This window comes from Macrosteles quadrilineatus, unplaced genomic scaffold (genome assembly GCF_028750875.1).
Source record: "Macrosteles quadrilineatus isolate MER2022 unplaced genomic scaffold, UCM_ALF_1.0 Scaffold_8__2_contigs__length_117827958, whole genome shotgun sequence".
NCBI lineage: Eukaryota > Metazoa > Arthropoda > Insecta > Hemiptera > Cicadellidae > Macrosteles > Macrosteles quadrilineatus.
This window is the reverse complement of record NW_026542601.1, coordinates 109,831,155-109,853,452: the sequence shown is the minus strand read 5'-3', so window position 1 is coordinate 109,853,452 and position 22,298 is coordinate 109,831,155. Positions and strand designations below refer to the sequence as shown.

The 22,298-nt window shown below is 35.2% G+C and overlaps 1 protein-coding gene across 1 annotated transcript in view; it reads left to right on the top strand.

The window, feature by feature from the left end:
- The first annotated feature begins 2,152 nt into the window (after window positions 1-2,152).
- The window catches only part of LOC129000655 (uncharacterized), a 31,872-nt gene continuing 11,726 nt past the window's right edge, over window positions 2,153-22,298 (top strand). The window contains exon 1 of the mRNA XM_054427615.1: window positions 2,153-2,212. Within this exon, the coding sequence (XP_054283590.1) occupies window positions 2,153-2,212 (60 nt within the window). The remainder of the gene's footprint in view (window positions 2,213-22,298) is intronic.

The window sequence follows — 22,298 nt, the reverse complement described above, 5'->3', positions numbered from 1 at the left end:
CCCCTCAGGCCGCCAATCGCTAGACGGAGCCTCCATTTACAACGTCGTTCGTAAGTGGAACCTTCGTTTTGACGGTCGCAAAGACCCGGTATCGTTCCTGGAACGCTTGGAGGAGCTAATGGAGGCGTATTCCTTAGCCCCAGACCAGGTCTTCAGGGCTCTGCCGGAACTGTTGACTAGTAACGCCTTGTTATGGTACCGCAATAACCGGGAAGCGTGGGCCGATTTCCAGGATTTTCGTAGCCATTTCGAAATCCAATATCTACCTCTCGGTTATCGCCGTAACTTGGACGAAGAGATTCGTAAGCGGACACAGGGTGACCAGGAGCCGTTCAGAGATTTTGTAGTCGCGTTAAGCACGCTAATTCGAAGGAGAGGATCCATTTCGTCCCACGATAAGATTGACTTGATTTACACGAATATGCGACCCGAATACAAACTTATGGTTCGACGCCAGGACTGCTTGACTCTGACCGAACTGATTAAGCGTGCCGAGGAGTACGAGTCCTACGTTAGGGATAAGAGCACGTTTCGTCCACCACCCCCTCCGGCTATCTCTCTCATTCCTGAAACCGCGTACCACGGGCGAAGGCGTTCTGAACGTCCGGTCGATAACGCCGCAGTCACTGCTGAGCCACCGCGCGAACCGAGCTCCCGGTCCTACCCGCAACACCAGAGGTACGACCGCGCGCGGCAAGGACCGAGTTCGCGATCCAAGGCACAAACCCTATCCGTGCCCAACTCCCACACGAGTGTGAGAGGGGTGGCACTGGAGAAAACCGTCCACGTCAACAACCAGTACGTTTGCTGGAATTGTGACCGTATGGGACACTTGTTCCGCGACTGCCCCGAACCAAGAACATGGAAGTGTTTTTATTGCAAAACAAAAGGCGTCTCGACCGCAAAATGCAATTGTAAGGCGGGAAACGCACACAGGATTCAGCTAAGGAGGGGGCGGCTGAGTCCAAATCCCCGATCCGAAACACAACTCCCCCAACAATGGAGCGCATGGCTCCAACGAATAAAGGATTTCCCCGTCTCTACCAATCACGATGTTGTTTCCCTCGACACAAGACCCTTCGTAACCGTAGAAATATTCAGTCGACCGTTTAGGGCCCTCGTGGATACCGGCGCCGTGGTCAGCCTCGTTGGTGACCGTCTCGCAACGTTATTGCAATCCCGAGGGGTCCCGCCTATAGACAGCGATGTCGATATAAGAATGGCGAATGGCATGCTGTCTCACATCACGACTGGATACCGAGTTCGCGGATTATTCGGTGGACTCGAACACGAATGGGACGCGTTGCATGTGAAGGGATTGGCTTGCGATTTAGTTTTAGGAATAACGCAAGTTAAAGACCTCGGCTTGGTGCGATTTGAACTCACTGTAGAACGCGGTCATGGAGAATGTTCCGGACCCGCCAACGACGTAGCTGCAGTGAGTAGGCTGTCGAATGACCAGGGCAAGCGACTGGAGACGTGCCTAGCCAACGAACTCGGGCTTCTCGAGAAGGTCACGTCCGACCTGGAAGGCGAGGAGGAAGAAGAGCCACCCCATCGACCCGCGGTTACAACGGTCGTGCTGGTGGAGATATCCCCAGCCAACCGTCGCAATGCTCCCGCAGATACGCCTCACACCCCGTTCACCACTGCATCGTCTAACCGGCCAGTGCCACAGGAGGTGCGCGACCTCCTGTCCAATTTGCCGATGGAAGACACGAGGCGGCGAAGGAAAAATCAGAGGATGAAGGTGTTCAGGGGAGATGGAACATTTTTCCGGGTCCGCACGAAGAAGCTGCGGACGATGAAGTAAATATATTGAGACGATGTGCCCGTTTTAAGTAGTTTCAATTTTGTTTTGTTTACGCTCGAGTGAGCTTCGCGGCAGATGCCGACAATACCCTAGGTTTGGGTATTCTTTTTTTTCTTTTTTTCCGTTTTTCTTTTTTTCTCTGCGAAGTAAGAAGGGGGTGTAACGACCCAAAACCCGTCAAGGGGTAAAAACCCGATTTTTAAAAGTTTCATATTAAATATTATAATTGTCTACGTTCGGGGTAAGCCGCGCCCGCGTTGTCAGCGGCATCGTAGGGGCAAGGGTCCTACGTCATCGTAGAGGGGATGACGCTAGTTACCTACCCCGCCGCCAGGGGCGATGGCGAAGAAGGACGAGAAGAGCGGATCTCATGGTCAGTCGTCCACCCGCTACCGAACCGTCAGTACGCTTGCTGTTTGGAGACAATCCAACAGTATATAACCTCCTAAATTGTGGTCAATTAAAGATTTCCCCCGTTCCTGGTAGAATCCTAAGTCATCAGGTTAGTGTGCTACCGAATTTATTTTGTTTAATCTCATAGAGAAGTTTTATTATTTTTATTTTACTGTGCCGCAGTTGCGCGCAACCCGCACGCCTTTTCACGTACGAGCACACTACCTTTTGTCTTAAACCAGCTTCGGAAATCAGTTAAGTTGCCAGAACGGTTTACGTACGACTTACCCCGTTACCCCGGACCGTCCTACGTAAATTTGGTTTAAGAAACCCCGTACCGACTCTGGTGATCGACCGAGTCTAATTTTCCCGACACGTTTACTTTGGTGATTACCAAGTATAACGACCGATTCACGTTTTAGTTAAGTTTCTAATTAATTAGGTCATCCGCATTCTCGATAATTTATTCAAAATTCTAAATTTAACTACACATATTTTTCGAGTGGCTATGATGAGCACTTGTTAAAGGTAAGCTTAACATTGTAAGCATTATTGTTGTATTTAATTCTGAGCCAATAAACTCGAAACGCTAATTAATTAACGAACACGTTAGAGTCCTGGACTATCTCATAGTAGGCTAAGCTATCTGGACAAATTTAAGGTGTGACAGAATTTCAGGTGAGACGACAAACACGTGCTTTAAAATATAATTTTGTCTCTCAACCCGAAATTTCGTCATAAGGTTCCATACAGATTTTGTTACTTTTTGTCGTAACTAGGTACGAGTCTGGGATTGTTTTTCACATTCCTTCAGACTGGACCTAGGGGTTGTGGCATTATAAATAAAATAAAATCCATTGGTGATTTGACGGGATTTAAACCCGGGACCGAAGTCCTTCGCTCTACCCACTAGACCAACTCGCTCCCCAGCTGTTAAGCTAGTAATACGATTATTTAACAACACTTAAAAATATAAGATATAATGTTTAATGCAATATATTTTTTTAGTTTTTCAGCGTGTTTGTATGTTAAGAATTGAAGCTCAATTTGCATGGCGCTGAAGTCTGACGCAAAGGATAAATAATATATATGAGAACTCTGCACTCCTTTAAGATCAATATAAACATCGTCTACAACGAATTTAGGAAAATAACAGTTGTTTTAAGTTTTAGTACATATACACACATTAAACCTTTATGTTTCTTCTTGCAACCCAATGCGGTAAGTTATTTTACCAGGAGCACTTAAGAAGATTGGAAGGGGTAAGAGAATTTGTATTCACTTCTCGTTCTGTTGAAACACCTTCAATCAACATTTAAGTAACTAATTGAAAACTAAGCATTTACTAAACCCACTTTTACAGAAATATGAAATTACAATTTTCAAACTCAATTATAAATCATATTACAATAATTGATAAATACGAGTAAATGAATTTCCATTCCTTTTAATTATCTTTTTAATTTATATATACTATTGATACTTATTTGGTACCAAAAGAAATCAGTTAGTTCCCTAGATGTGCATTTTGTGGACTAGTCTAGGCTATTATAATTTTATACTTATGGACTCCCTAAATAAGTAAATGATCAAGTAAATCTTGATTTCGTTTTTATGGGGTTGTTAGTTACCCCATCTTTTTAAACAAACATGCTTGAATGTTGAAAAAGATAATTTTAAAGATTGTGTCAATGAAATAGCTTGATTAAATATACTCAGTAATTTTAAACTTAACCATTACATTTTAATCTTCTAGAATCAAAGACCTTCTGCATATTGGCAATGTATTCTCTTCACATATACCAACAAGAATATTATTTAAAACGCAACTAGGTAGAACTAGAATAATCAATGTTTAATAACTATTGTGCAAATACATATTTATGATTAATTTTGTTTTATAACGTTCATACTTGTATCCTATGTATTAAAAATCAATGTCGAATTTATTACTATCCTATATTTTATTGATTGGATGTAACCATTGACTATTGGATGAAATATATAATCAGTTTTGGCCTGTCAGCAATGAAGAGTGTGTTCTAAAAGTGTCTCTCTTTACATTTTAAAATCCAAGGCTGCGTTATTATAATCCATCTTTTCAAAATTTACGCCACTAATCCTTTTCGAAGTGGCATCAAAGGCTTGCCACTGATTATATGATTTGTCATTTATAGCTCCAGTTACCCCCCTCACCCCCCCCTCTACACACATACACACACACAGACATAGTTACATGAAGGATCATGTGTCATTCCCAATTTAAACCTAACAATCACCTACCTAATTACCTAACTACTAGCTACTATATATAGTCCTGCCAACTTCAACAGTTTCACTGCATAATACTATCAATTACCGTCAATTTTCTCGGATATTGTTTCTGACGTTGACATTTGTATGGGTTCTGACATAACTGCCAGACTCAATACAAACGTCAGTAGCAATAATGTTATCATTGTATCGTATACAGAAGTACAATGAATTCATTAATCTGCGATATGAATAAGGTCTCTCGAACTATTTGTTTTTGTTGTAGTGACAAAGTAATACGACGAAATAATTCATCATAAAATTTAATGAAACAATAAAATATCATGTTTGATAAGAATCTATTCGCCAATTTGATCAAACATTTAATTGTACTATGACGGGTGTACTCGAAACATTATTAGTTAAATTTGGACACTGATTAAAAAATAGAAACTCTAATTTAGAACAGGATTTAAGTTGTCCATACTTTGACTCAAATTCATTGTAAAACCGAATCATTAAGCTACTCGAATCATGAAACAATGTAAACTATTACACTAAACAGTGATTTAAGTGTGGTATATTACAGGCAAATATAGCTAAATACGATCATTACCGTACACTATAAACGCCAATTCGTTAATTGATCCACTAAGATTTATTAAGATAAAAATTACGCCACTGGTCTGAAACTTGTGGGTGATTTAATATTTAAATTGAATCGTCAAAAATCTGTTCAATCCAGATTTTACGGTTATTGGTATCATCAAATAGTCAATGGTATCATATTCGGTATATATTAGGGTCAGTGACGTCATTTGTTTATGCATATGATTCATACCGTAAACTACCATAGTGCACACTACTAACGATTGACTATAACTTACAGTATAACACCTTTATGACATGGCAACCACACTGAAAATAAAGGTGATATTTACCCAGATATGAATAAAAGGAGTAGAATAAGTGAGATAGTTTTGTACCTTTCTTATACTGACTAAAGCCTGATGTTTCATTAGTCAGGACCATTTATTAAAAACCCAGTGATCAAAGTAAGCTGGTTCATTTAAGACCTTTGTATTTTATTATTAAAACTATTTTACAAACCAAATTAATTAGACTAGAGCTTCGGATTCAAGCAAAACCTGTTTTACATTTTCTCACCTAATAAGATAAACAATAAACAACATTTTTAATACAGTACCGCTTATCTCTTTTGCAATCCATCTTGTATCTACAATTGGGTTAATAATTTATTGTAAATAAAGATTTGTTTATTTAGTAGCTGGCATTATATTTAAAATGCAGGTAATCACATCTTTATTTTTCTTTAAGAATTTAAAAGTCAATTTAATAATTGGATTTTAATTACTGGAGTAAATAGTATTTTGCAGACAGCGCACTCTATTTGAGACCAACTCAAATACATTCTACAATATTTGAACAAGAAAATTCGCAACAGCTGGCCTAAAGAGTCGGGATGTTTACTTTAGTAACCAAAATTCAATGACAGTCAATAAGAAGGAAATCCAATGTCGATGCACAAATATTTATTAATATTTCATTAGCATGACTGGCATGAACAATACCCAGTCATACATTGACTCATGTCTGATGTCATATTCAGTATTCAGTGACAGATCGGTTTGTACGTAGTTGATTGTTGTTTTAATTAAATATTCAACTAATTATTAATTTGTTTACTGTTTTAATTCTGTGCATTGAATTTAGAAAAGCTATTGGTGTAAAACCAGTCAACTGAATATCAAAATACTGTAACCATTATTGTTAGTGTATAAAAGCGAATCCTAATACTCACGGAATTTGGATAAGGTCAACTTAAATTATCTGTTGAAATGCATGCATGGTAAAGAATGTTCATGTTATTTGTAAAACTGTTTACTCAAATCAAAAGTTAATTTTAAAAATATTAATAAATCATGGCTATATAATTTAATCAAAAGTGTTCATTACTTTTTAAAGTAATTTTAATTTTTCGAATAAAATCAACGTATAAAGGAAATCATAAAAAATGTTTATGTAAAAACATTATAGAGTACTACGTTTCAAACTGGGCTATTTAAGCTTTACCTTTATGATATAAAGAGAACGTGATTATCACATCAAAATTGACAAGTCGTGGTGCAGCTGTGTGTGTGTGTGCGTGTGCTTGTTTGTGTGTGCGTGATAATGTTTGTCTCTCTGCGTTGCTAGGCCACTACTTCGATCTAGACCATTCTACTGACCCCCTCAACAACTTACTGTGTGTCTTCAAAACAAAATGGAAATATAAATACTTCTCTATAGTACTCTATAGTTCTACAACATGCGCGGAATGAATTTGTAAATCTCAGCAACACGGAATGGTCAGATTACCTGATTAGTAAAACTTCGCGTGACATTCAGCAACGTGTCCTTGGGTTTTAGAGAATTACCCTTGGGAAGTAGTTATTAGGTCTACCGTAGGTGGCACGGTAAGACCAAGCCCCGGGACCTATATACTTTTTCATTTTGATGTCCCCAGAGGCCATAAGCACTATTTGTTCAAATTGTTATATGTATGTGTGAGTGTGTCCGTGAACGCGATGAATTGAGTAATTTTGACCCGATTTTGATGAAATTTGGGTTGAAGGTGTAGGGTGAGTTAAACTAAATTGGGTTTGTAAACTAAAATAATCGGGTCTTGGAAACGGCTTATTCCCCTATAAAACATGGGAATATCAAATTTGTATTACAGCTATCGTATGGAGCTTAAAAAATCATTTTTTATGTTGAAGTGTTGTACAATTAAGTTTAACGTAGAAATTAAAACTGTACATTTTAATTAGCAAGTTATTCTTAATGAAGAAAAATAAAACTGTTATAGTTTACTTGTTTTTGGATATACGTTTATCAAATTTGGCAATTTTTTTCATCCTATAATATTAAAATTTATTACTAAAAAGAACACTTTCCTTCTCCGTAGCACCAAATTTACGCACATAAAATAATAGATATGTCTTGTTTATGGAAATATTTTAGTAAAACTTAATTAGGAATATTAAAATTCTCTTAGTCTGCAGGTTTGCTGTGGAGGGGGTATTAGTTTAACCTTTGGTAGTGTAGCTACAAAATAAAGCGGGAAGGAATCAATTCTAAAATAAACTAACTTACAGTAAATTAAAAAATTTTCTTTTAATTTTTATTTTTCTCCAATCTTAGTACATTTAGTGTTCTTTTCGTACAATTTGTTTCTACATTTTTAATACCATACCCTAATAACAGGGAATTCTTCAACCGTATGCAGTTTGTTTTATTATTATCAAACGATTTCAGTTTGAATACGCTTTTGATCAATACTGCCGATAGAGAATAAGGGAATGTCTACTTAGGCAAGCAATTATGTTTTTATGATAATTATAGAGTGTATAGAAATAATAAACGAATGATAATTGTTACACAAAAGAGATCTGGCTATGCGTTCGAAACATTTATTCAGAATACATCATTTCAAATAAATAATCTTTTATAAATATTAATTTTTAACCGGCTTCACGAAGAATGCAAATTGTTGATGCAAATTCATTGATGTTCATTGAGCTCATACGGCTAAGCTATTTCATCGCTGAAGTAGGACATATTCTCATTGTCTATTTGAAGCACATACCTCCTCAAATAGGTTACCTGAAATTAGGTTCATACATTGAGGCTTGAGAATATCGATCTTGTATAAACTATGATTTTAATTTAATATTTTCAATAGAAGGGAGTAAACGATTAATCTTAAGATATATATCAAGACAATTTATTTGGCTTTCTTTTGTATTGCTTACTTGAACGAAACATAACTGTAACTATGAGTGCAGCTTTTTTTGACGAGGATCTGACACGTTGATAATTCTTTATCCATACCTAAGTAAAAAAATTATAGCGTTGCGGTTCTAAATTAGTATAGGGAGTAAAAAGCCTTTTAGTCCCTAGGGAGTGAATGTCAGCTGTTGTAAACAGTTGTAAATTACGATTGTAAGCAACCGCATGGATCTAAATTATTGATCGATTGATTTAGGCTAGGTTTTAGCTTATTGTTGCATTCTTGACAATAGTTCGGCATATTGATGGTATAATGGAAAGTACCGGTAACACAATCGTAATAGACTAAACTATTGAATCCCTTACCAAACAGCTGCTCATTTACATTAGCAGAATTAAAAACAAGCTGGAAGTCGTTTTTGAGAGGACATCTTTACATGAAAAGTATTTTACGACACACTATATTATATTGACGAACTTCCTACGCAAGGATTTAGTCCAGAAAACAGGTGTTTGCCGCCAGCTTATTCAAATGGGGTTAAATTGCGTACTACTGTACTGTACTGCAATGCGTTTTACCGGACACCAATCAGCTGATTATACTGTATTTAGGTGGCAATGAGTGGTTATAAACAAAAACATAACCTCTCTTAGAGGTTATGACTAGTGACTTTGATTACTTTAGTTGGTGGAAATATATAAGGATTTGTACGGATTTAGTAGTGTTGCGTAAACTATCGTACGTAACTCGTACAAAATGTGTGTACCGGACTCGTATGGTAATTCCGTACTCAACTTCGTCTCGCACGGGAACGACCACACTCGTCCGGTAAACACTTATTTTCAGGACTAGTAACGTAATATACTATTGTTTTCTAGCTTAGTTTGTTCATTAATGATGTAATACAATGAAACATATAGTTAAACACACGGGGAAAAAGTGCCTTTTCAACCCTCGCTTATTTTCTGAAACTTGAGCTCAGGTCAAAAAGAGTCACTTTACGCCCTAGTGATGAAATATACTATTTTACATAAATAATAGGTTGCGTAATTTTTCATGGACTACCTGTTTTGTAAAAATAAGGAAAATATGAATTTTTGAGGACAAAGTTCTATCAAACAGGAAAACGTAATAATGATTTACATAAACCAGACATTTTGAGGCGGTAGAACACATTATCCAAGTTTATATTGGAGGGATTTATCAAAGGATAAACGCTGTCACGAGAAAAATAGTTCTCAGTAAAATGAAATGTTGTTGTAGTTGTTTATTACGGTTATATCTCCTGTTTTTGTTATGACATGCAGTTTATTTTATACTAGGAAACCAACTTATTGCTGGACTACTAGTCCAAACTAATTAAGTTCAAAATACAGTTTTGTATGGAAACTTTAATCATATTTAATAATTATTGTTAATAATCCATAGCTAATTAAAAGTTTTTTATAGAGAAGTAAATAATTTTTCAATATATGTTTCGAATGATCTTCGTCTATATTTTTTTTCGGATTTCATTAATAATTTTTACTAGAACGTATTATTATTACACAACATATTCAATTACTTTGTATTTTACAATGGTATCTATTACAACTTATTACAACTATTACAACTGTGAAGCTATTGATTGATACAATATTAAACCTTTATTATTTAACCATACAACTCATTAATTCAAAATAATCACTTCTAATTATTAGAGTCGTATTTATTTAAATACATGGCAGGTTTTTGTTACGTTAAATGATGATATCATACATACTATATTTCCCATACAAAATTAAGTTTAATCAATCATAACCATAAGAATAGGTTTAATATTACGTTTTAAGCAATATTAAAAATAATCGTGATAGTTGAGTTTTTATTTACACTATTTTGCCTTGTTATTATGTTATTCTCATTATGTCTTTTTCATGTTATTGTTTTTAAAAATGCTGTAGGCCAGCTACGTTTATTTTTTTAATTTTTTGTGGAACAAATATTTTACCTAAAATGATTTCCTAAACTATAACAACAGTCCAGTCCATGAACGATCCAAAAGTAGGTGTAGAGTGCGTGAGCAGGTAACTAAGCGATTCCTTCAGAAACTTGTTCAGGGGGCTTAGGGTGTTAACATACCAAAAGTCCTGACTCCTAGGTGGTGAGCCAGGGGGTGGAGGGGGGAAAAAGGGGGGGAAAAAGATACGCATTTTGGGTTTTTTGATTATATCTCGAAAACTATCAACTTTTTGTATACTATAGTAAATTATAAAATTGAAGAAGATTAAATTTTCTACAAGAAAAGTATATAATGTGTTTATTTTGGTTCAACAGATTACGAGTTATAACTTATTTAATTGATATCTTATTAAAATCTTCTTCCATAAGAAATACATGTAAATGAGTATGCGAAATGGGGCGAATCCTATCCGCCCAAATGAAATATAAATGATATTCTGGAAATCTTGACAAAATTTCCAGTAATTTGACACTTTAATCATTAAAATTGATCCAAAATTAAGGCGAGGGCGAGGTAACAAAATTTCGAGTTTTGGTGTTTTTTTATTGGAAATATAAAAAAAAAAACCTTAAATCATCCCATTTTTAAACGCTCACCCTCGCTTTAATTTTTGACAAAATTTCATGATTAAAGTGTCAAATCACTGGAAATTTTGTCAATATTTCCAGAATATCAGTTATATTTCCTTTGGGCGGATAGGATTCGCCCCATTTCGCATACTAATTTACATGTATTTCTTATGGAAGGAGTATTTTAATAAGATATCAATTAAATAAGTTATAACTCGTAATCTGTTGAACCAAAATAAACACATTATATACTTTTCTTGTAGAAAATTTAATCTTCTTCAATTTTATAATTTACTATAGTGTACAAAAAGTTGATAGTTTTCGAGATATAATCAAAAAACCCAAAATGCGTACCTTTTTCCCCCCCCTTTTTCCCCCCTCCACCCCCTGGCTCACCACCTAGGAGTCAGGACTTTTGGTATGTTAACACCCTAAGCCCCCTGAACAAGTTTCTGAAGGAATCGCTTAGTTACCTGCTCACGCACTCTACACCTCATTCCTTGACTGGACTACAAATAAGCCCAAAATTTAAATTTACTATGAAAATAGGCATATTTTGTTAAAGGTTTAGTTATATTTAGAAAATAACACTATTATCTTTTGAATATTAACCATTAACACGCATACTCATATTTTAATCGTAGACCTAAACCTTTATCATTTTTACTAACAAGTTATTTGATCTCTTTACTAAACATTTAGCAAAAAATTAGGAAAATGTGTTAAATAATGTTTAGGACTATGACATTGACAATGCGGGTGACATTCGTTAACTGAAAATTTCCTTGTTTCAAAGCACATAAAAGGTTTGACAGTTTTTTACATATGCTGGATTATTTGCAAAAAGACCATGAATAAAAACCTTTGTACTAACTAAACATGACTAACCAGTTTTGCACCTCTAGTATATGTTTTACAGAGTGGATTTGTAGTAATACAGTGTTACTTAAGGTAAGAAATTCTTGGAAAATATATAGAGTATCATGCTTTTGAACCATATGTTACACCGGATTAGAGTTCAGTTGAATGCGATATGCAAATACGTTAATGTTTCGTACATAAAAAATAGGTCAATCACTGCTTAGTAAAATGTGTTACGAGTTCCTATAATTCCGGAAATTAACTTCCCCCTGGCCTTTAAATTCATTACCGAGTGCGTGATTTGAACCCATTCAACCTTGCACTCTGGCCTAGAATTATCGGAGATTCTAGAAACGTTTTAATCTTAATTTGTTAGAATTTTTCATAGCATCTACTTAAGAGAGTAGTTGTTATTGCACCAACAATACATTGGATTATATTGTACAAACTAAGCTAGGAAACGGTAGGATAAATTAATACTGCTAGTTAATAAATACAGCGTTAAACCTAAAAAAGGTATATTCTTAGAAATATTATCAGCTACATGTTTTTCCTTAACTACGTGGGTATTAAACTTGTACTATACTTTGTTGGGTTTAACTTTGAAGGTCAAATTCTTATGTTTAATTTGATTTGTTTTGTCTGAGAAAGTAATTTATTGCAATGTTCTAGTATAATAAATTATCTCATTCATGTTTATGGCAACTCAAATGGCAATTACTAAACAGAAAAACGTGTTTTTACATAAATTATATGTGACATGATACTGATTGCAGTATTATATACAATTCGATTATATGCGACATAAAAGGATTTTCAATAGCCCTCATAAGCTCACTCCTCAAAATAAGCATACTCATAGTTCTCAAAAACTGTACCAGTATTTTTCATCACTTGATCAGAGGTATTTTTTTAATTACTTATCTTGCACCGATTTCCAAGACACTTATAAGTCCAGTTGTATCTGATGAGGGAATTCCCTATGCATTTTAACTGAATATTAGTAGTCCTAACATTACACAATGTGTAAAGTTTCTTCAGCTGCTGAACAGATGCATCTTTAAATTTCCATCCCATTGACTTACTTCTTTGCATTCCCGAAACATTGTTAACTGTTGGATGGTAGGGGGTTTTTGCTATAAGTCAGGTACATTTTGCAGGCCACTCAAAGGCCATTTAAGGTTTCAGCTAATCAATTATCCATATCAAAATGCATTGACTTTATCCACAATTAAGTTCGTTAGAAAACAGATTTAGTTTTGTCTGACCATGCAAAGTTTCCCCATGTATTTTTATTAAATTACAATTAATTATTGTATTAATAGTGTTGAAAGAACAGTTTATTTTATGACACCTGTTGATTACTGTTAAATGATAATCATATATTTATTTGCTTTTATTTGTTAAAAAGGTAAACAAAGTTAGTTGATTTGGAGTTTTGACAAAAAATAGTGCATCCACTTAATTATTAGTAAGATAGCCAATAACGTTTATAATATCAACGTATTGACCCAATCAAACACAGGTTTTCTTCTAATTTTGATGAGAAAACCATAAACTACAGAATAAACAGTCCATTGTCAATACTGTAGGAAGAGTTTGTCCTGTACAATACTATTTTCAAAACGTTATTTTTTATGTTTCCTAATATGAAATTTAACACTCATACACAAAAAAACTAATAAGGATCTCCATGCACGACAACAATACTATAACTGATTGAAACAATGGCCTCCTTATGACAAAGAGCACAATGAGCCCTATTGTTATGGACACGGATCAGTCTACATAAAGGACCAAATCTGCACCATTGTTCTTAGCTTCTGCAATGTACGGTTGTTGTTGTTCAATGGAAACGCACAGTGCGCAGAAACTTAAGGCTAACATTGGATACATTGACCTTGCATGTTAAAGTAGATCTTTCCCCTTGTCATAAAAATGAAGTTTAGCGTGTGTTTTTCTTCTCCGGGTTGGGAGCGTTAAAAGCGTTGGGAGAAGATAAAATCATTGACTATATAACCTTATACAGTGTGATTGAAAAGTCCCGGAACGGTTTAATATTTTAAAAAATAATGCAGATAGAGCTAAAATACTTGGTACAAAGTTACAGGGCATAAAACTCTATTTTAACACATATTCAGTGATTCAATAACTCTTCAGGGGGACGTCCCACAAGGAGTCAGAAGAAAATCTTGAATAGAAGCATAGGTCAATATGCACATCAAATTAAAGGTATTTTTTAGTAGAATACAATGCCGCAAACCGCACTTCAAAAGGTTGATCCTGCTCAAAATGACAGTTACTCAAAGATTCATTTAATTTACATTGCTATCATACGCTTACTCCTCAGGGGGCACAGCCCTAGGAATCGGAAGAAAATTCTTAACGTAAGAATAGGTCGATATGCACATCAAATTAAAAGTCTTCACTTTCATATTACGATGCCGTAAATTCAAGCTCAAAAGAATGCCTGAGTAATAAATGGCAGTCGTTCAAAGATTCAAAATGGCGGATTCAAGAAATTTTTGAACATCTGCCATATTGCGCAGGATCAACCTTTTGAAGTGCGGTTTGCGGCATTGTATTCTACTAAAAAAGGCCTTTAATTTGATGTGCATCCATTTAACCTATGCTTCCATTTAAGATTTTCTTCCGACTCCTTGTGGGCCGTCCCCCTGAAGAATTATTGGATCACTGAATATGTGTTAAAATAGAGTTTTTACCCTGTAACTTTGTACCAAGTATTTTAGCTCTATCTGCATTATTTTTTAAAATATTAAACCGTTCAGGGACTTTTCAATCACACTGTATAGTCAATGTTAAAATGGACCCGTTATTAGTATACAGTTTTACAGTGCTTTCCTCTTTCCTCTTTGTTTAAAATGTCAGATTTAAAGCAATGCTTGCCAAATGGTTTGTTTGGTTGTAATAATTACTAGGTGAGTAAAATTATTCAAAACTGGAGTGGTGTAACGGGTATCGTTGACGGGTTGATACTGGGTCCAGTTGTAATTTGTCATTGAGATGATTAAATTGTTATTTTTATCTTGTGAGAATGAGACTAGTGGTATTTTCATAAAACTGTGCAATCCTGGTGTTGTTACTGTCTAACGGTAATAGCCCAGTCAATCTAGGTTTTTACCCGGAAATGCGAGATATAAAGCTAATTGTTTGCAGATGTCCGTTATGGTATGTAAAATCACACCCTAAAAGTCCCCTGTGTGCTTCCCCCGTTTTAGCGAAATAAAGGGGGGAGGGGCGCAACTTATTTAAACGTATCCGTGAACGCAATAACTTGAGTAATTTTGGTCCGATTTTGATTAAATTTGGCTTGAAGGTGTAAGATGGAATATTCTTAAATGAGTTGGCAAATCAGCATGATCGGACCATGGGAACGGGTGTTTTATGGGGTAAAAATTCTGTTTTATGGGGTAAAAATTGAATTTTCTCATTTTTGACCCTAAAAACACTAAAATTTCTAATTACTCTCCAAGCCATTTTAAAAAGCATAAATAATCAAATAATTTAGTATATTAAAGCGTTTTTGTGAGGTTATTGGTTGCGAAGAAAATTTAAAAAAATATAAATTTAAAATTCCCATGTTAGGAGAATAAGTTAGCTGTTGTAGTTTGCTTGTTTACGTATTTATTTTCATAAAACTTGGCATCTCAACTTAATTTATATTAAGCTACTAGCCGCTATACCCGTGCCTTGCAACGGGGTCAAGATGCGGAAGAGACAATTTTTGGTTCCTTGAAAATAATGGCAAGCAGCTTGAGAACGCTAAATAGAACAGTTCTTATGTACCCTAGATCTGCTTTATGTAGATATACTTATATTAATTTACTATTGGAATTAACTGGCTACACAAACATAACTGTAAAAAATCCATCCATTGCATGTAGCACCTGTTTGATACAAATTAGCTGTTGCCATAAATAAAAAAAAAATAGTGCTACACCCTGTTGGTAAACCTATTAACTTTTTAATGCTATATTGAGCATCACAGAATGAAATTGTTTAGTTGAAACAGCTGTTAATATTCTTTCATTCCATTAAAATATAAGTACTCATACGGTTAACATGGGGAAACTCCAGAGCCGCTGGGGCAGAGCCGATTGGACGGATAACGAAATTGATGGTGTATAAACCTATTCCATGAAATTCTACACGTATGTACCAAGTTTCGTGGCAATCGGTCCAACGGTGTCCGAGATCATAACGTTCAAACATACAAACTTCCTCTTTTATAAATATAGATTGATACTTTACTAAAAAAACTCACATCATTACCCTCCCTGTAGCAGCAAACCACGTACTTGTTAGGCATAATGTTATTTAAATAGACTTAATTAAAAATCCAATTGGGCAAATGGAAAGTCACTTAGTCTGCAGGTTCACTGCGGCTGGGGTATTTTCATACAAAGTTCCACTGTCCTAAATTTACTTTATCAATGGTTTTCGTCAAAACAACACTTATTGTTTCCCCCTTAACAAGTATATTTAAGCTGACAATAGTATGAATAAACCCCAGAATAAACTTGGACAATGGTCTAAGATGCTTTATGTGAAAACTTGGCATGCATGCCTTCAATTTGAGACCTCGATCATAAAAATCGATCGGGTAGAAGAGCCAAACGAACTCGGAAAAGAAAACCCAAATTTAACTCCAATAAGAAATACATGGGGAGCAAATTTCGTTTACGTATACGCCGAGTGGATTTATAGATAAATATATGCCGATGCTTGATGGCAAGTCTGTGCGTGCACACCTTCAATTTGAGACCTCAATCATGAAAATCGGTCGGGTAGAAGAGCCAAACGAACATGGAAAAGAAAACCCAAATTTAACTCCCATAAGAAATATATGGGGAGCAAGTTTTGTTTACGTATATGCTGAGTGGGTTTATAGATAAATATATGCCGATGCTTGATGGCAAATCTGTGCGTGCATACCTTCAATTTGAGACCTCAATCATGAAAATCGGTCGGGTAGAAGAGCCAAACGAACTCGGAAAAGAAAAACCAAGTTTTTTTAATATATAAGATTCGCCCCTCCCCCCTTTTTTCTTTATACCGGGAGAAGCACACAGGGGACGGTAGGGGACTCTTAGGATATGTTAAAGGATATCATAAAGAACATCTGTGCCAAAATTCAGCTTTATATCTCGCATTTCCGGGTTTCCATGATTTTTTACCTAGATTGACTGGGCTATTCATCGCTGATACGAGAATCGTGTGAACTTCAACCTTTGTTTCCGCCGCAGTTGTGGTTTTGGATTCGGTGAAGATTAAAGGAAATAAACGATCTCGTAGAGGGTTTTCTTTCAGAGGAAATCCTATCTTTCTACAGTGCGTTGTTTCGGATTTTTATCCGATTTTTTAAATCTAATGTTTCTTTTCTCGTGCTCCTTTTCCTACTCTGTTTAAGAATTGGATGGGTAAATGAAACAAACTACATGTATACTTGCGACTAGCACTTGGTGTAACCAAGTCGTGAAATTGAAATTAGTACCCATATAAAATATTTGAAGACCGTGTATGAAATCCATGCTGCGTTACAAACATGGAAATATTAATGAACACAACGATATCTTGGATAATTTATGTACCTTCCTATCAGATAGTCATGCGGTTGAGCGGAGGCAATTTTAAGGTATGTTTCTGTTCGCAGTAATCGCAGTGTCTGGGTTGTGTATAGTTCGTGTAAAGACTATTAAACCAGGAAATATTAGACCTTAAATAATATGGTTTCAAACCAAGCTTCTCAATAACTATTAGAAGCGTAACTTATGTTAAATTAACCCCAAATTTGCAGAAAACGTTTGCCCGACATCAATTATCAATTATCAATCAATTATCAATTATTTAACATGGGGACGCCACTATGTGCGTATTTTAACCCAAATATGAGTGAAGGATGAGTGTAGGATGAGTGGCGCAATCTTGTAGTCTTGTTGTAGGTACACTTGAACATACTGAAACGTGCATCAAAACACACATACAATTATAATAGGTTTATTTTATTAGGTTGGTTATTAGGTTTATAATTTATAATAGGTTCAGAAGTCACTAGTATCTGAACCCTACTATAATTATTGTTTTCACCATCAATGAGGCGTAGACATAAAATCGTATACCACACCAAGGTCAGATACATCTCTTTGTAATCTTTGTTTGTTAAGTAACAATGTTTGCTCTCAATATTGCTTAGTAACGAAAATCATTTCGAGATTAGTTCACTCAAGAGTTTTACTGGCTTTTAACTCATGGAATGGCTCTGGATTTAACTCCCGCGGGTGCAGCTGCAGGTGGAATTATTAACCTTAGCCCCAGACAGACAGACGTTATGATGACGTCATCTCATTAGTGGCCCACATGTGGTCTCCGGATGTTCCATAGTTTAGGACAATGAACGAGACATGAACTTCCAGCAAACGTGGTAAGTTCTTTGAATGTAATTAGACACGGTGTTGTATGGCTATTAGGAGATCACAACCATGTAATTTAGACTCAGACAACCGCTATGTCGGTAATTTAAATGCTAATCGATATATGAAACTCTCTCGGTCATGTTTATTCAATTATTCTATGAAACGTCATAGTTAACGTTTGTCCACACCTCGATTGTTTAACGTAAGCAAACCGAATGGGTTTAGTATTGTTTACTTGACGATTAGTTGTATGGTCATCTATAGACTGATACTATCAAACGTGGGTTTTAGTTGATCGGTCCATATTGTTAAAGTACGGTATAATTATTTTGTAGTATCCTGGTAGTTGTTAACGATGTTGAACGATAGATAATCTTAAAGATGATAAGCGATAAACCAGAGCGATATAAGTTAGATTATTTTTAGGAGGACCGTTTTCAATAGGCAGTTCAAGAAAATTCGATTTTACTATTATTTTTCTCATTCCCTAGAAAACGTTAATTATTTGGAGGCATGGATTCTCCAATATGCCGCCCACTTACAAGCGATAGGGTAGGTCCGGGGAAAAAACGGTTTATATTTTAAAATTTATTTATATAGATTTGTAAAAATAATTTAAAACCATGGAAACAATGCATTACCTACATCTTATTTATGGCGATGCAGTATGAACATATTCAACTCAGGGTGAAAAGTGAGTAAAATTCTTAATAATATCTAGTGTAGGTTTCTTATGAGTATGATATCCTAAAAGCCTCATTGTGTACTAAAGTACCTATGAAGTATTGTACTATTATTGCTACCAATCGTAATTTCATTAAATGAAAATGGTTAAAATAGACGGGCAGTGTAACTGTCAACTATTTTGGAAGCATATTTAATTTATCTTGGTTACAATCAGAATGGGGTTAAAGATTCAACTGAAGGTTCATCTTGTATATTACAATTCAAATTTAAACCGTTATAAAGAAAGTTAGTAAGCAGCACTGGGAGTGTACTTGTTGACAAAATGTTATTTTGGTATCTATTAAGTTAGGGGAAATGCCAGAATCAGTGGTGTAGTCTGTGGACGTGCACGTGACTTATGGAGTTTATGAACCAGTCATGTATTTTTCTACCCTCAATAAATAGGAGATTATAGTTATACTCACACTAGTCGAACCGAGGAGCGTCTCGATCCTACCCTTGCGAATTCTTCGGACGTGGGGTTGACAGTTGCTCCTCTGTCCGTTTCCCTTCCACCCTCACGTGTAAAGGTATTCAAGTTGGCATATTATTATCCTCTCACTTACCAAAGAGGATTTCAGATAATTCTGATGAGGCGTTAACCTCCAGTTAGACAAAGAATAACAAAAATAATAACAAATATGTATTGATGAGAGTTCATGTTCAATAATGAGATCTAAGAACTTGATTTTCATACTTTCAGTAGTTTTATATTATACGGATCATAGATGTTTTACAAACTGTTTGTAAGCTAATTTGGAAATCTTTTAAAATGATTGTCAATGCAAATTACCAAATAATATTATTAGAAATCACCTCAGTTTAGACCACAAAGATAAAACTGTCATTTGTGCACATTTAAAATATACTATGTTGAGCAAGATTTGAGTTGTTTGAACAAAAACTCTACAGAGTGTGCTCATATCAACTAGAAAATTGTTTAACATCTGGTAGACATAAATGAAAAGTAGCATTACTAAAACAAATTAATATTAAGACTCTGACTATAAAAATGTTCAAATGTTCAAATAGAATTTTAAAGAAAATCTTTAACGTTAAAAAAAAACTTTAATGAGATTTACTTACTGTATACTGTAATCCTTAGTAGTCGGGGAAATTTAGTTTTAGATGTTTACTCATTTTTACCAAATTTGAAATAATAGTAATTGAACTGAACATTTTATATGGAATTTATTGCTTTTGTAATTTGATACTATAACCACAGAGAAAAAAATGCTGTGACATTTTCTTTATAATGGAGAAACAAAGCTATAAGTGGCTTTTTTATTAAGAATACAGTAAAACTAGCTAATTTGACTAAACTATATTTTTTCAAACGAAACTGATTCCATAGTATGCCTATATTAAAATTAAGAACAAGTTTACATATTGCTTTAATTAAACAAAAAAAATGTTACAATATAATTTTGTTTTTCTGTTTCATCACTTCACATCAATAAATGGAGTGCACGAGTCTCTGTCCATAACAAAAGGAAAATGTTAGTGCTGAAATTGTATAGAAGAAAACTACGAGAAGCAAGAGCAGGGAGGTGTTGGAAATACTGGAACAGTACAACAAATGGAGAAAATTGTGAGCAAAGGCTAGAAACTCAAAGAATGTGTCAAGGCAAATCAAATAACTAAATCTCTAAAAGTTTACCAAGAACCATGATGCCGTGATTTTGCAATAAACTTTCAAATGTTTTATTGTTCAGTTACTTACAGTATCCTTTAGGTTTTAAGTTTCATGATGATTGTTGTTACATGGGTTTTTACCTTAGTTTTATTTTTTTACTTTCTCCCCCTATACAATGTATATGGAGAAAGTATCGTTTTCGTTAAAATTTTCGAGTTTGATTTTTGAATGGATATATCAATTTTGAGTCCCCCCCCCCTGAACCCAAAAAAGTGGGTTTCGAACTTGAAAACCACTGTGTGTCTGCGTGTGTACAGAGCTACAGACCACACCTGTAGTCCGATTTTGATGAAATTTGGTATGTAGGTACAAATTCATGGTATCTCCAGGCGTTTTTTTTTCATTTCTTTTATTTAAAAATAAAATATAAAATATTTACCCTCGCCGTTTATGATAAAAGGTTGTTGACAAGCTTATGGGAGAAAGTATGTGTAAGAATGTTGATACCATTTATTTCTAATTGTTGTACATACTGCTCGTTATATAAATCATATAAACCCCGTATATACTTTGTTCTGTTTACGTTATTTTACAAATTAAGAATGTCATACGTATTTAAAGATTAAAAATGTAGGCTATTATGTAAACATATCTTTTCTTATCAATTCGGTTTTAGGTACGTTAGGAATGATTCGGTTTAATGACTATACTAATACCGTAAACGCTCAATGGAAAAATATTGTTCTTCAATTTCCCACTTGTGATATACATAGGAAACTGGTGGCGAGGAGCAGCAGTATGGAATCCTTATCCGATCGACGTACGAGACTTGTTCTTCACACGTTTTTTCTCCACCTCCATTTCGGTGGTCACGTCGGAGCGTCGTCAAGGCCGAAGACAAAGCCGAAGGTTGGTGTCCGAGGCAGAACCGATGGACGTGCGACAACCTGCCACCGCGGAGCTATCAAACCATCCACTGACTAGTGAGGGTATAGTTGGTATAGACCAAACCGAAACAGCTGACACAAAGACAATGTCGACAACGCGAACGGCTAGGCACTAACTGCACAAAATTCAATTTTTGTGTTGTAGTTATTGTTTTCTCAAAATGTAGGTATTTTACACATTAAAATAAATAATGAAAGAAAACTGAGGAAAACAAATTATTAAATGAAAATTTAAAATATTTTTCACGACAAAGACAAAATGTAATTCTACGAAATGCTGACCCTAAATCAAAACATGGCAGCTGGTTATCCTGTATACCATTGAAGAAATTAAATTTAGACATGTCACCCCAAGAATTTAGGGATTCCCTGGCACTGAGATATGGTCGGACACCGATCCATTTACCAACCAAATGTGATGGCTGTGGGAAAGAATTTAATATAGACCATGCCCTTATATGTCTTGTAGGTGGCCTAATTATAAAACGACACAATGAAATTAGAGATGCTTTAGGACACATTATGGAACAGGCATAGGGGAATTGTATCAAAGAGCCCCTTATGGCAGAGAATGGAAATGCAAACGGGCCTGCAATTAAAGCTGACTTGGCATGTAGAGGGGTATGGGAGACACAGAGGGAAGCATTATTTGATATCCATGTCGTAGAAACTGATGCTCCCTCATATAATAATTAATATATATAGGATTGTAAAATTATAACTGGTGAAGGTACATCTTAAATTGAAGAGTTAGAAAATAAATCACATCATGTGTTTCGGTCGAGTAGTACAGTAGGTAAATATTTGCTGATGCTTTATGTGAAAACTTGGCATGCATGCCTTTAATTTGAGACCTCGATCATGAAAATCA